General features: G+C 51.1%; 1 protein-coding gene across 20 annotated transcripts in view; it reads left to right on the top strand.

The window, feature by feature from the left end:
- Positions 1-14,685, top strand: part of ARHGEF37 (Rho guanine nucleotide exchange factor 37) — a 50,380-nt gene that overhangs the window by 29,115 nt on the left and 6,580 nt on the right. For all 20 annotated transcript variants that reach the window (XM_070569199.1, XM_070569193.1, XM_070569200.1 and 17 more), the window contains 7 exons: positions 1,709-1,908; positions 3,361-3,491; positions 4,143-4,247; positions 6,268-6,378; positions 7,069-7,398; positions 9,896-10,024; positions 13,022-13,217. In XM_070569199.1, the coding sequence (XP_070425300.1) occupies positions 1,709-1,908; positions 3,361-3,491; positions 4,143-4,247; positions 6,268-6,378; positions 7,069-7,398; positions 9,896-10,024; positions 13,022-13,217 (1,202 nt within the window). The remainder of the gene's footprint in view (positions 1-1,708; positions 1,909-3,360; positions 3,492-4,142; positions 4,248-6,267; positions 6,379-7,068; positions 7,399-9,895; positions 10,025-13,021; positions 13,218-14,685) is intronic.

Genomic DNA, 14,685 nt, shown 5'->3' with positions numbered 1-14,685 from the left:
GCCAAACCGTGCTCCAAAAAGCTCTCTCCAACTGATACTCCCATGAAGAGAATGTAAGAGCGCCTGTTTTCCCACACTCACCCAGCTCTGGGGATTGTCTTTCAGTTTTTGTTGGCTGTCTGATAGGCTGCATGAAATCTTTTCTCCAAATTACCTAAGAAAGGCTGTCCGTGTCAGAGGCTGCTGTAATTCTGTGCTGACTCCTCGATGATTGTGGGGAAGAGCTGTGATTGTCTCTTGGAAGACCCCCTACCCTCTGATTTGTGAGGGAACAGCTATCCCCAGGAGGTAGTTGGCCCTTTCCCATGCAAAGTAAGCCCAGAGGACAGTTTTACAAATATCTGCTAACTGTTTCCACCTACCCTGCCCGTGGTCAACCAAGCACTAGAAAACCCGTGGTGAGAACACGTGGTCAGTGTAGATGTGTCCTGAGAGAGAGTCCCACCCCTGCTTCCTACCCCCTGCAGCTAATGAGGGGGCTCCCACCTGCCCTGCCTACCCTTAGCCTCGTGGTTGATCTTTCCTGGACATTTGGTCTGGAGATTTTTCCATAGAAAGAGGAGCCAGAGGCAAGGGTGCCATGGAAAGGGGGCCAGAAAACGGTCCTGAGCTGCGTCTGTGAGTCATCTTGGAGGAGACGCACTTGGACACTGAGGTTTGAAGGCCTCGTGGGTTTCTCAGAAGGTGGGTCTGGTCATGATCAAGGCAAGACTGTTGCAGCCTCTTCTTAGATGCCATTGACTCAGGGGCTCTTTCTGCAAATTCCAGATGTCATCGAGAAAGGAACTAGAAATAGTCATCGATGCAACAAATGGTACATCTGGAAGGGACCTGGACGCTATTAGTTCCTGTGTTTTGTTTTCTTTTTTACTTTTTTTAATGAAATAGAAGGATGTAATGAACGCTCATATACCCACCACCTGAAATGAACAAGTGTTATGTTTTTTTGCTTCATCTATTTTCATGCTAAACTATTTAAAGGAAAATGCAGATGACTTTTTACCTTTAAGTGCTTTAAATGCATCTGTAAACATTAAGTTCCTGTGATTTTAAAAACTTCTTTTTTAAAGCAGCAGAACCATTTTATTAATGAAATATCATGTGGATGACCGACCAGCACGTAGAGTTGTGTTTGGGATGTCCCCCAGCGGGGATGAGAAGCAGGCAGTGGACCGTGTGAGTCTGGCGCTCTGGGCAGAAGTTGGAAGTGGAGATCTGGGTTTGGGACGTGTTTAAAGCCGTAAGACTAAGTGAGATCAGGCAGAGAGTGAGTGGAGAGGGAGGAGAGGAGGCCCTGGGCACCCTGGCATTGGAGAGAGGCCGGCAGAGGAGGCCAAGAGAGCAGCCTGTGGAGTATGAGAAGCTGGACAAAGAACACCTCTGGGGCCGAAAGAAGAAAGTGTTTCGAGGAAGAGGGAGTGGTCAGCTGTGTCTCTTGTCGAGAGACAAGTAAGCTGAGCTCAGGCAGAGAACTGACCACTGCGTTTGGTACAGACAGGGAACCAAGGCCCAGAAAGGGGCAAAGCAAGAACTAGCAGCACTCGTCCAACAGCTAGACCTCAGGAATTACAGATGGGGAAACTGAGGACCACAGAAGCAGGGGGACTTGCCTGAGATCACACAGTTGGCAGAGCTGGGGCTAGAGCCCAGGCCCTCTGGTTCCCCCAGGGATGGGCTTCACTGACCTAACACCCGCCTTCTCCTTCAGGCCACAAGCTGGATCCTCAGGCCTCAGTTTCTTACTGGTAATCCCTCTGCAGAGGATTACCAAGTACCCACTGCTGCTGCAGAAAATCCTGGAGAACACACTCCCTGATGCCAGCGCCTACCCTGTCCTTCAGAGGGCTACCCATGCCCTCCAGGATGTGAACGCCAACATCAATGAATACAAGAGGCGCAAAGAAGTGGGTAAGGACTCAGGACATTTAGGGTAGAGCAGTGAGAATGCTGCTAGTTACCAAAAGACTCATCTCAAACTGGCTTCACCAATAGAGGGCATGTAGTAGCTCATGTAACTACAAGTCCAGAGATAATGTGGGCTTTAGGTAGGGCTTGATTAGGGTGCTGGCTTCATTTCCCTGTAATTCTCTTGTCTCTACTCTTTACTGTGTGTCATCTTCCTCTTCAGGCTGGCCTCCCTCATAGTAGTAAATAGCTATAGCTGTTCCAAGACTCACGTCTGCAGCCACACCCTCCAGGACAAGACAGGACCTTTCTCCCCTTAACAGTAAAAATTAAATTGTAGCTTCACTCTGATAGGACCCGTTTGGGTCGTGTGCTCACCCTGAACCAATCACTATGGTTAGGCGAATGCCATGAGCTGATTGGCTTAGGTCTTGTTATGTACCCTTCTTTGAACCAATCACTGTAGCCAGCGGATGGGACTATATGAATTGGCTTATACCAGTCAGCACCCACTCCTTGAGCTAAAGTGAGGTCAGTCCTATCAAAACCACGTGGCTGCTATACTGTGGAGGAGAAACAAACACTGGGGAGGCAGAGAGCAGTGTGTATCCTGGGGTGGGGGTGAGGGGCAGAGGAAGGTGGGGAACTGTGCCTCTCTGGCTGTTAAAACAGAAAGGTTTGGAAAATGAAGCCGTGTCCCGAGTAGAGAGAAACTCAGTTGCATAACTGAGGCACGTAATACTGATAATTTTGCTAATGTTTCCTAAGGGCTAACTGTGATGCATTTTTTATTCGTTGTCATGTTTGATCCTTACAATAGCCCTCTGAGGGTGGCACTGTCAGCCCCATTTCACAGTTGGGTAAAATGAGAGCTTCAGTCCTTTGCTCCAGGTAACAGAGCAGGTAAGGGACAGAGCTAGCTTTCACTCTCAGGCCCGGGGTCTTCCCTCCCACACCAGACTCCATCTGGCAGTTTCTGATTTTTTCCTCACTTGCTTCTCCATCCAGGTCAGGAGGTGGCACATGGGGGGAAAGCCTGAGCCAGGACTGAGAAAGCGTGGTTCCCACCCGGCCTGGCTCACACTGGCTGAGGGACCTCAGGCCAATCACCTCCCGCTTGGGTTCTTCTTTAGAAAGTACATTCAGACCCATCGTCTTATGGGATCCTCCCAGCAATCCTGTGAGGTGGCGAGCCTCGTTTACAGATGAGGAAACTGAGGCTCAAGAAGTGGTGGCTTGGCAAAGTCAAGCAGGCAGGGAGCTGTTCGCCACAGCTTCCATTCAAAGGGAGGGCTCCGAGCCCTGTGCTTTTCCTCCATGCCCAGCCTGCTGATGGGCGTGACCCTGATGTTTGAGAAGTGGGCCCAAGCGGGTGCCTGGCCTGGTGTGTCAGGGACGCTCGCTTTCCTGGGTCAGCTTTGGTCCCCGAACCCTGCCTCTCCTCTGTCCCTGCAGCCTCCAAGTACACCAAGGTGGAGCAGCTGACCCTCCGGGAGCGCCTGGCCCGCATCAACACGCACACCCTCTCCAAAAAGACCACCCGGCTGAGCCAGCTGCTGAAGCAGGAGGCGGGGCTCGTGCCCAGGGTGAGCATGGGCGGCAAGGGTCTCGTCCCAACCATCCCAAGGGGCAAGACTGTCAGTGGGCAAGGCAGGGGGCTTAGACTCCTTGTGGAGATGAGGGAAACTGAGGCTGAGGGAGTGAAGTGACTTCCCAGCGTTGCATAGCCAGGAAGAGACAGAGTTGGCACCCCCACTTGATTCTGAAGAGCCAGGGGAGGGCTTTCTCCACTGCATCTTGTGCTACTCTTTCCCTGAGCATCTCTTTATACAGATAGGAGAAGTGCTAATCTCTGGGTCTGGGCAGACCAAGATTGAGTATTTACTCTGAACCAGGTGTTATTTGATCCACAGTGAAGTAGGTGTTCCTATTACCCCATTTTGCAGATGAGAAGACAGGCCCAGAGAGGGTAAAATATCTGCCTAGGGTCACACAGCTAAGAAGCAAATGAACCAGGACTCATATGCTTGAGTGTTTGATTCCATGGTCTGAATATAAAACCACTAAGCTGCACTCACTGCCTCTAACCATCCCGCTCAGCTTGGGGGCTGGGGGAAGTGATTGTGATGCGCGGGTCTGTTGATGTGATCCCAGTGAGGACTTGGGACATGGGTGTGGGATGTACCTTTCCCCTGTGTGGATGTTCTGGGTCCTCATGAGCATAACTTTACCGCCAGACGGAAGACAAAGAATTTGATGATTTAGAAGAAAGGTTCCACTGGGTGTCGCTGTGTGTAAAGGAGACGAAGAACAACGTGGCTGCCTACCTGGATAATCTGGAGGTGAGGATCCTGCCTGCCGTTAATAATGGGCTGGGCTGGGCCGGGTTCCCCAGGCAGGAGGTACGTGGGGCTCATCGGACAAGCTGGCAAAGGCACCAGCTACAGGAGCCCAAAGGAGGTGGTCATCTAGTCGCTGGCTGCAGGCCAGAAGCAGGGCCATGTGCGAGGGCTCCTCAGCCCCCAGGGCGTCTGAGTAGGGCGTGAGCTCTGAGTAGCCCGTTGAGCTCTCAGGGGGTGAGGTTCTCACTGGGCAGAGTCAAAATTCACTGCGCTCAGAGCCCTCCAGAGGGACCCTTCCAGACCAGCACCTGGAGCAGGTGACAAACTCAGGAACCTGGAGGGGCCTGGCAAGTAATATTATTGAGTGAAATGTGTACGTATGTGTGAGGCTGAATATCTAACAGACACGTTATGAGACTTTCCAGTAGTTAAATTTATAAAAATATTTGGGATTTGAATGACTGAATGAAGGAAGGAAGGAATAAAATCTAAAAGGGGATAAAATCTCAGGGGAGTCTCTGCTCTGTGGGAAGGTAGACTCAGTGTAGTCTGCTCTTCCGATTTTAAGAAAAAAACCGTGGAAATTCAGACTTGCAGGTGAAACCTCATGATGTATCCACGTGAGCAACTAATTAAATAGAAATTTAAATGCTCTGCAGGCCCAAGACAATATATTTCTACACACTGCATTCAGCCCGCAGGAACACCAGTTTGCGTGACCGTCCAGCATGTCATTTTCCTTGTGCCCAGATCCCCCTTCATTCTTGTCATTGCTGCTGACTCATTGCTTCCACTCCGTCCCTTTTACATGGTTTTGTTGTCAATCACATCTGTTTGCGCAGACCAGCGTAGTCAGACGATAACAGGCTCTTTGGATAGTGGGATTTGGGGTGGCCTTATAGGGAGTGTGTAAAAGGAGGGAGGTCACAGGGCCACGCTCCTGTGTGGGGAGAGCTCGCTGCGTATTCCTGCTCCATCCTGGACCCCCAGTGGAAGGGTCTGAGCAACACAGTGAACCAGAAGGGGAAGGCATTCAGAGCTGTGTCCTAAGAAGGAATCGTGGGGCCTGGGGAGACACAGCTGGCTTTGTAGGGTCTGTGGACATTTGGACGTATTAAGGCTGCATTTCCATAGATGCAGGACTTAACACAACAGGTACAGTGTTGACGTGGATCCCCAAGTGAGAAAGCGACTCCCTCTTTCAATTCCCTGAGTCTAAGAAAAGCCTTTCGCTGGCGTGTCTGACACAGATGGAGCAGGTCTCCGGCTGGGAGCAGCAGGCAGTGACGTCCAGACAGAACTTAATAACAGTGTTTGTTTTTATAGCTATTATTCATACATGCCTACTTATGGTGATTATTACTGGCTTTCCCCTTATGGTTGTGTCATAAGGTGGTTTTTTTTTTTAATGCATTTATTTGTTTGTTTATTTTAAAGATTGGCCCTGAGCTAACATCTGTTGCCAATCTTCCTTTTTTTTTTTTTTCCTTCTCCCTGAAGTCCCTCAGTACATAGTTGTATATTCTAGTTGTGGGTCCTTCTAGTTGTGGCACGTGGGACGCCGCCTCAGCATGGCTTGGTGAGCAGTGCCATGTCTGCACCCAGGATCGAACCCGTGAAACCCTGGGCTGCCAAAGTGGAGCGCACAAACTTAACACTCAGCCATGGGGCCAGCCCCCTAATGCATTGACTTAAATAGGAATAGTTAGTTGATTTAAAGAAAAGTATTACTAGAACATGTGGAATATGGACATGGCAAAAAAAAAAATCACAAAGGTGATGGGCAAATATGTGCAGTTTGGGAAGCACTGGAATAAGGAGAAAGATGTTGGCTCAGTCTAGGGAAGAACTCTCTAATCACTCAAGATGTGCAAGGACAGAATAGGCTGTGTGCTTCCCTGTCATGGCAGGTGTGCAGACAGCCTGGACAACCTCTGAGGGGGCATGGTGGAGAGGGATTCAGGTGTGAGATGGCCACGACAGGCCGTGATTCGCTGTCCCCCATCTGCCCCTGGTCCAGGCTTTCCTCCACTTCCGGCCGCAGGAGTGTGACCTGGACGTCGGCGGGGGGCCGGTGGTGCAGTACTGCAGCCTGACGAGAGACCTCCAGCTCCAGGCCTTCCCGGAGTTTGTGAGTGGGACTTCTCCGCTCCCCTTTCTTTGGTGGGCAGGTGGCAGAGCCTGAAAGAATGGTATTTCGACGTCAGGCAGTTCACAGGATTGTCACGCTCATAACCACCCGGATAGTGAGCAGGACGGAGATTATCATCAGTGCATTCTCCTGATAAAAATAGCTGCAGCTAACGTTTGTGGAGCCTCTCTATCTGCCAGGCACTGCGCTAAGCCCTTTACATTCTTCACCTCATTTAATCCTTGCAACATGGCTTACGAGGCAGATACTATTAATAGCCCCATTCTGCGCATGAGAGCTTCAGGCCCAGAGAGGGTGCCCTCCTGGGTTATTCAAATGTCACTGGCAAGCTGGCATCTGAGCCCTAAAGACTGTGCTTTTGATACCACTCGATACAAAATCTTTTTCAAGATCTGTGCACGGTGATGATATGAAGTGACATATACTGAATACTTGCTCTGTGCCCGGCACTCTGCTAAGCTCCTTACATGTATTGGCTTACATGTATTGGCTTATATGTATTCAGGTGGGCACATTGAGAGCCCCAGAAAAGTTAGAAAACATGCTGGAGGTCACAGCTAGTTCGTAGGGGTGGGACTGGAGCCTGGTCCTGCCTATCTCCCAGCCCCTTCCCAGTGCCTGCCCTCTGCCACTTCCTTCCCAGCCTCCCAAGCCCACCCTTCCCCACAGAAGCGGCGGCTGGAAGGCCTGGTGTGGCAGCCACTGTGCAGCCTGGCCAAAACCCTGGCCGGCCCTCAGAACCTGATCAAGAAGCGTCTGGACAAACTCCTGGACTTTGAGCGGGTGGAAGAGAAGCTGTTGGAGGTGGGCAGTGTGTCCTACGAGGAGGAGGTGGCCCGGCACACGTACCAGGCACTCAACTCCATGCTGGTGGCCGAGCTCCCGCAGTTTAACCAGCTGGCCATGCAGTGGCTGCGCCAGATCCTGTGCACGTTCGTGGCCCTCCAGAGGGACCTTGCCAAGCAGGTGCTGCAGAGGGCAGAGGGCAGCTTGGCTCAGGTAAGGCCCCTGGGACTGCGGCGCCTCTGGGGAAGAGCCAGGCAAGGCCTTGTTGCCCCTGCAGCCCGCTGCTTGCAGGAGCTGGGATGGACTGAGGTTGGGCCTTCCAAACAGGCCGTCAGGTGCTTAGGAGGAACCCAGGGGACCTCCTGGCTCTGTCTAGTGCATCTTCTCCCTCCATTAATGGCATCAGACCCTGAAAGCAAGGATAGAACTGGGATTCCAGGCCCTTCCAGGTTCTGGAACTCAGAAGCAGAGGAGGCTCTGCTGGGAAAATAGCAGACCTTGGGACTGCTCCCTGGGGTGGATTAGAAGTTGATGACAGAGGCAAGGTCCCTTCTGTACTGTCAGGAGTCAATGTCTCGAGCTGGTGTTCCTGCTCCTATTACTGCTTCTAGCAGCTGCCTCCCCCATGAGTACTTACTGTGTATCTGTGTGGAGCACCTTCTGTGTATTCTCTCTCTTAATCCTCACAATAACCCTACAGAGTTGGTGTTCTTACTATCCTCCTTTCAAAAGGAAGCTGAGGCTCAGAGAGGCTAAGCAGCTTTCCCAAGGCCACACAGCTAGTAGGATTTGAACCCTGGCAGTTCAACTCTATAGAGCCTGGGCTCTGAACCATAATGCTCGACAGCCGGTGAGAGGAGCTGTCTGCTGAAAGCATAAATAGGTCACAGAGAGGTTTGGACAAACCTCTAAGTACAAACTTTGATTTTAGAATTTTGAAGACTGGAGTTGATATAGGCAAGAATACTCAACTGCTTTCAGATCTCTCTCTGATGTCAGCATCAGAGCTGAATGGCCTGTGGGTCCAACCTCTGGAGTAATTTCAGTACTCCTTGTACCACATGCTGTCTCCTGTGCTCCATGTTGCCCAGCTCAGCTTTCCCATCCAGTTTGTTGCATTAAAATTCCTCTAAAATTTGACCCCTTCACTACCTTTCCAGCTCATAGTCCCACTCTATGCCTGTAGCCCCCACCTCCAGCATACCACGTCTGAGTGTGACCCCAGTGCCTTTGCACAGACTGCTTCCTCGGCCTGGCATGCCCCTCCTCATCATCCCCACTGCCTTTCACAGTGTGTGGTGTATGGGAAGAACTCCCTAGATATGTGACAGATGAATGAGTCTCTCCATGAAGCTCTCTGAATCCCCTCCCCCAGGTGGGAGAACCCATCTCCCCATCCCCTATCTTCCAGCAGCCCTCAGGTTGTGCCCCTGCTAAGCATTCTCAGAGTCTGCCTTCTGCTGGCGTGACGGATGAAGCTGTTTCTCCTCCTTGAGGAGGGCTGGGACTGTGGGCTGCTGCTTGTTGTCCCTCACTGCATTTAGTCTCTAGTTCTGTCTCAGACGCTCTTTTTGAATTGAGTTACGCCTGAGCCATCTGCAGAAAAGCATTTCTCTTCCCTGAAGGCAGAGGGTAAATCTGATTAGACGATCCTTTCATTCTCTCCCCGCCCTCTAGCTTTCTCTCCAGGGCTGCCAGACCCCTGTTTATTTGGAGGGGATGTGCAGGGCTGGGGAGTGTTACAGGATTCCAGTAGGGGAGGGGGGGTCGACTTTATAAAAGCAGAAGGAGGGCATTTCTTGGTTGCCCCTGTAATATAGAATGTGAGGGCCTGTCAGTGATGATGCCAGCTTTGTCTGTGCCCATGGCCCATTCACCTGGACCAGTCCTGTGAGGCCTGGGAAGGGCCTGCAGGGTAGAACCTCAATCTGTCTGCATCCTGGGGGTGGGTGGGCGGCTCTAGGACAGAACCAAGAGCAGTGAGTTTAGTGACAAGCAGAAAGGACACGTCTCTGTTAGCTGTGGGGTCTCTCTCATGCCTAGGGTGTCTGATGAGAATGCAGGAGATGCCTAACAGCACCAAGGTCTGAGGATGGAGCATTACTCAGAGCTCCTTGGGTTCCAAACCAGCTCAGGCATAAAGAAGACCATGTTGACTTATATAAATAGGAGGCCCGGAGGGAACCCAGCCTCAGGCCCATCAGCATTCAGTACCAATGATGTTGTCAGGACTCTGACTTTCCCCAGCTCTGGTTCCCTCTCTGGGTTGGCTTTATTCTCAGGCAGGCTTTTTCCTGCATGATGGGAGAGCTGGCCCACAAGAGCTGCAAGCGTTTACCTTTACATCTCAGGATCCAAAGGAAGAGCGACCCTGTTGTTCCAGGCTTCATATTCTAGATCTGGTGGGAGGATTTCAATTGGCCTTGCTCGGATCCACCATCCAATCGTTGGACTGATCGTGGTGGATAGGAGAAAGGATGCCATGGCTGCCAGACCTGGGGCTGGAGCGCCAGGATGGGCAGTGCTACTCAACGCCCCAGCAGAATGCGTTCTGAAAGGGAAGTGGGGCAGTAGGCAGACAGAAACAACAGGTGACCGTGACAGAAAGGCCCATCTTAACATACCTGGAGCCAGAGTGTGGACTGCCAGGGTCTCCCTGTCCCCTCTCTCCCGACGAAGGCTCTGCTGACAGTGTCTGTCCCCCCGCCAGCTACCCCACCACCACATCCCTGAGCTGGCCTTCAGGAAACTGGTGGAGGATGCACTAGGCCAGACCAGTCACCAGCTTCACTCCTTTCAGAAGAACTTCGAGAAAGTGCTGCCACCTCCTACCATACAAGTAAGTGTCCTTCCTTCCCCACAAACACTGTCCATCCTAAAGACCGTCACTCCTTCACCTGCCCGTGGGCGGAGGCCCAATCCCCTATTTCTTTTGCCTTTTCGTTTCCCAGCGTTTCCTGGTACCTGCGGGGACATCGCCCCTCTCCCTGGCTCCTTTCTCCCTGCGAGCTGGGCGTGGGGTCAGGCGGGGTTCACACCCACATGCACACCTGTTCTTCATGGCCAGTAAGCATAAGAGCAGAATAGAACTCTTAGATCAAGAATAAGAAAACCCAAACATTTTAATATTAAGTGAAATTCGATATAATAATGGGTAAGTGGCACTAACATCTAAAAACCTGGAACTTCTTCAAATTTTTCATCAAAATTTACCGTTTCCTCACCACCTCCTCACTGAACCTGCTTCAAATACAGTCATGCACCACATAATGACGTTTCAGTCAACGGCGGACCATACATACACCGGTGGCCCCATAAGTTAGTACCATACAGCCTACGTGTGTAGTAGGCTGTGCCATCTAGGTGTGTGTAAGTGCACTCTATGATGTTCACACAACGACAAAATTGCCTAACAAGGTGTTCCCAGACCATGTCCCTGATGTTAAGCAACGTATGACTGTACCAGCACTCAGGGTGAATACACAGTTTGAGTCAGGAGTCATTTAAATTTTCTTTTTGCTGTGGAATTTTTAGTCGCAAAAGACAGGGTTTCAGCTGCTTTATGGTTTATAAAACTTTGGCTAGCCAAGTGCTTTTCTTGCTAAAGTATTTTTCTCTAAAATGAAGGAAAGCGTATCTTCCAGTCCACTTGGAGGCTAGACCCAGGTCTTATATGTTTTTAAAGTAACTGAAGTAGCTGGAGGGAGAAGGGGCTCCCAGAGTGTGACACAACCCGGGTGTGAGAAGACTGAATGTACCCAGGCCCATGGGAGATGAGAAGTGAGGGGTCAGGAAACAGCTCCAAGGTTCCCCAGAAGGGAGAAGGGGGCCTGGGGACCCAGAGACAAGTAAAGGACCCAGAGACAGATACAGGCGGCCTTCATGTCGGGCCAGCGTGCAGGGGAGGGCAAAGACATCAGAGATGCACGTCTACTCCAAGGGGCGGCTGACGCCTCTCGGGTCGCAGCTGTCCCTGCTTCCTCCCACTGCACTGAGACTGCCCTGGCAGAGGTGTGGGCCATGGGCCCTGCAGCTTGGGAGCAGAACAGAGCAGCCACTCACGTGAGTCACGGGAACCTCCTGTCCCTGCTTAAAATAACATTTTCTTGTTGGAAAAGCAATCCGTGCTGATTGTAGAAAAAAGAGAAGACACAGAAAAACAAAAAGAAGAAACAAATGGGAACAGCATAATCCCAGTGTATGTTATAAATTGGTAGGAAGAGAAGAGACCCCCCCCCCTTCCCCATCTCTCCCCAGAACACCCCCCCACTGCCATTCACACATGTGCGCGCGCACACACGCGCGCACTGCACATAAATTCCTGACTTATTTGGCTAAGGGTACAGGACCCACAGATGTGAGGTGGCCATCCAGGACAGGAGCAGTCCCAGTGATGTCTTTACACACGTCCCCCAGTCCCTCCAGGGAGTGCTGCTGGTCTCTGCACAGCAGGGGGCCTACTGGACTAGAGAAAGTGGACCGATGTTGGCTACACCACTCGCTTTTGTACTCACCTTGACACCACTGTTCTGAAAAAAAGCTCCCCATCTCCACACTTCCGTGTCAGGGCCTATTTAGAAACATCGGTCCTCCTGGTTCTTGATCCTGAACCCATTCAGTGAACCCATTGGAGTATCAGTAATGGCAGGGTCTGTGCCCAAATGTCCCTGAAGGGCGGCCCTACACCCAGCACCTTCCCACCCAGAGATGGCCATGTAGAACATGGTGAATACATATACATTATCTATCTATCTGTTTATCATAAGAGATAATATATAGTATATCTATATTCAACATTTTTAGTTTCTTCTTTATTTTACAAATATGGGCCAATCACCCTGAGTGCCTTCTTGCTGATACTTTTGCGGGAAGCAATGAATGAAAAAACAAAGGCAATGCCAGGAGATTTTTGGATGAGCTGAAAGTGCCACTGAGTCTCTCTCTCCAGCTAGACGGCAGTTTCCTTCAGGGAAAAACTCTCTCCTGTGTTCCTGCTATACCATTCACAAGGCTTACCATGCCTTGTAAACCGCAGGTGCTCAATAAATACTTGTGGACTGAAAACTCATGGAATAAAAGATGGCATTCCCTTTACTCCCACGTGTGTGAGGGTCTGCATGTGTCAGCCCTGTGCTGGCTGTTTAAGATGCCGGATGAGGGGCCGGCCCCGTGACCGAGTAGTTAAGTTTGTGAGCTCCACTGTGGCGGCCCAGGGTTTTGCCGGTTCGAATCCTGGGCGCGGACATGGCGCCACTCATCAGGCCATGCTGAGGCGGTGTCCCACATGCCACAGCTAGAAAGATCCACAACTAAGAATATACAACTATGTACTGGGGGGCTTTGGGGAGAAAAAGGAAAAATAAAATAAAATCTTTGAAAAAAAAAAGATGTTGGATGAGTAAGGCCTGGTGTCCACATGGAGCTCATAATGTTGCTCCTTGGGGTTGAAAGACCTGTGTAAGGCCTTTTCCTGTGGGATAACTTAGTTTGATGTTATGGGCAGAATTTTGGGTCCACTCCTGGAGTGTTGGAACTAAGAAATTTCAGAACCTGAATTAGAATTTTAGAAAATCCCAGAAATTTAGACTTGGGAAGGATATTAGAGGTGAAATTAGAGGTTTCTTCTGAGATGCTGTTCGATACTAAGAGCATGTGCTTCTCGTCTAATCCAGCCATGTGTTAGAGGGAGACTGTTGCCCCAATTGGGATGGGCCCATTGGCAGCAGAGGCAGGATGGGCCCAGAGCAACTGGCTCTCAGCATGTGGGCACACGTTGGAGCCGGCTTTTGCACGCCCACTCATGCACCTGTGTCTGTCTCTGTCCCTCCTCCCCCAGCCGCTCCTTCCAGGGGCTGAACGCCAAGTGCAGGCCCTCCTGAGCAGGTATGGCCCGGGAAAGCTGTACCAGGTGACAAGCAACATCAGCGGGGCTGGGACTCTGGACCTGACACTGCCACGGGGCCAAGTTGTGGCCCTCCTTCAAAACAAGGACACCAAAGGCAATAGCAGCCGCTGGCTGGTGGACACTGGGGGTACGTGGGACTTTGTGAGCCCTTCTCCTCCCTCTGGGAAAACCACCCAACAGGAGCCAGTGGGGAGACGCAGGCACTCCTGTGGGCCAGGCTGGCTGTGCAAATCCTGCATGGGAATGAGCAGAGGTGAAAATGCAGGGCTTGGGGCACAGCTGGCTTAGTGTGGTACATGGAATGCCCAAAAGAGGAATTCAGTCTTTCATTGCAACAGCCGTTAGCAAGCACCTACTGTTTGCTGGGTGCTATGCAAGGAAGAGGGACCCTACCCTGGGGACCTCACAGACCACTGGGGTAACGGAGCTGTATGGAGAGAACTTCAGCATCACCCTGGAAGATGCAGATACGTGGAGCAGGGATGCTTGGATCCCAGCTACGTGGACAGACATCCAGATTGAGGGAGGGGTTATCCTGTTCCTTCTGCACTTGCCACGCCATTGGGTGTGCTCTTCAGTTCTGGGTGCCCCGGTGTAACGGGGCAGGAGGCAGGAGGCAGGTGAACCCAGCAGGAGATGGTCCAGCAGAGTGTCTTCCAGAGAAGGGCATGTGACCACAAGATGCAGGTCACACAGGACTACTTGGCGGGAGTGGTGCTGTCTATGTAGAGTTTCTCCCCTTTCAGATAGTTTATTGCAATTATTAAGTATTTTAGTGTGTATTAGAAAAAACATAGCTAGTACATAAAACCAGGATTTTATTCATATTGTATGGTGCAAGACTAAGTTTTAAAAAGTGAGTCTATTAAAAAATTAAGAAACAGTACAAATCCAGCAGAAATCATGAAAGGACAGTCTCATGACTCGAGTTGGAAAACTGCTGCATGGAGATTAAAGTGAGGCCCCTGGGGTCAAGAGGACTGGGTTTGGACCCCAGCTCTGCTACTTTACGAACTGTGTGATCTTGGAGAAGTCAGGGAGCCTCTCTGAGCTTGGTTGGCTCCGCCGTAAAATGGAGAGTTGGTGGGAAGACTAGATAATCAAATGCTGGCCTGGTACCTAGCAAGCTCTAGGGCAGTGCTGGCCATTCATAACGATAGCAGCCAGAGGAACACTGGGGTAGTCGCTACATGTGAAGGAACTGGGGGCATTTGGGGAGGAGAAAGGCAATTTCTGCCTTCTAGAACCGGCTGTCCTGGGTCAAGGAAGCAGCCTTGCTAGGGCTGCCCCTAGAGGGGTAGGGGACTGAGAAAGCAGTTTTCACACCAGTCCGAGGAAGAACTTTGTATCTCTGTCAGAGCTGTTTAAAACGGAGTGGGCTGCCTTAGCAGGGAATGAGCTCCGTGTCACTGGGGGTGTGTAAGCAGAAGCTGGAAACCCCTGGAAGCGGGGTGGGGTGGAAGTGGGTTTGTGAGGTTCCCAGGTTACCTATTCAGGTCCTCTTTAGGGCTGAGAAGCTGTGCTGGGGGCATTCACATCCACGAACGGTGGTGACTTCCTCTCCCGCTAAAAGGGATGGGGATGGTTGTTCTGCA

Source organism: Equus przewalskii, chromosome 13, assembly GCF_037783145.1.
Source record: "Equus przewalskii isolate Varuska chromosome 13, EquPr2, whole genome shotgun sequence".
In the NCBI taxonomy this organism is placed as follows: domain Eukaryota; kingdom Metazoa; phylum Chordata; class Mammalia; order Perissodactyla; family Equidae; genus Equus; species Equus przewalskii.
Note: the sequence above shows the minus strand (reverse complement) of the source record. Positions and strands in the feature narration are given on the sequence as shown.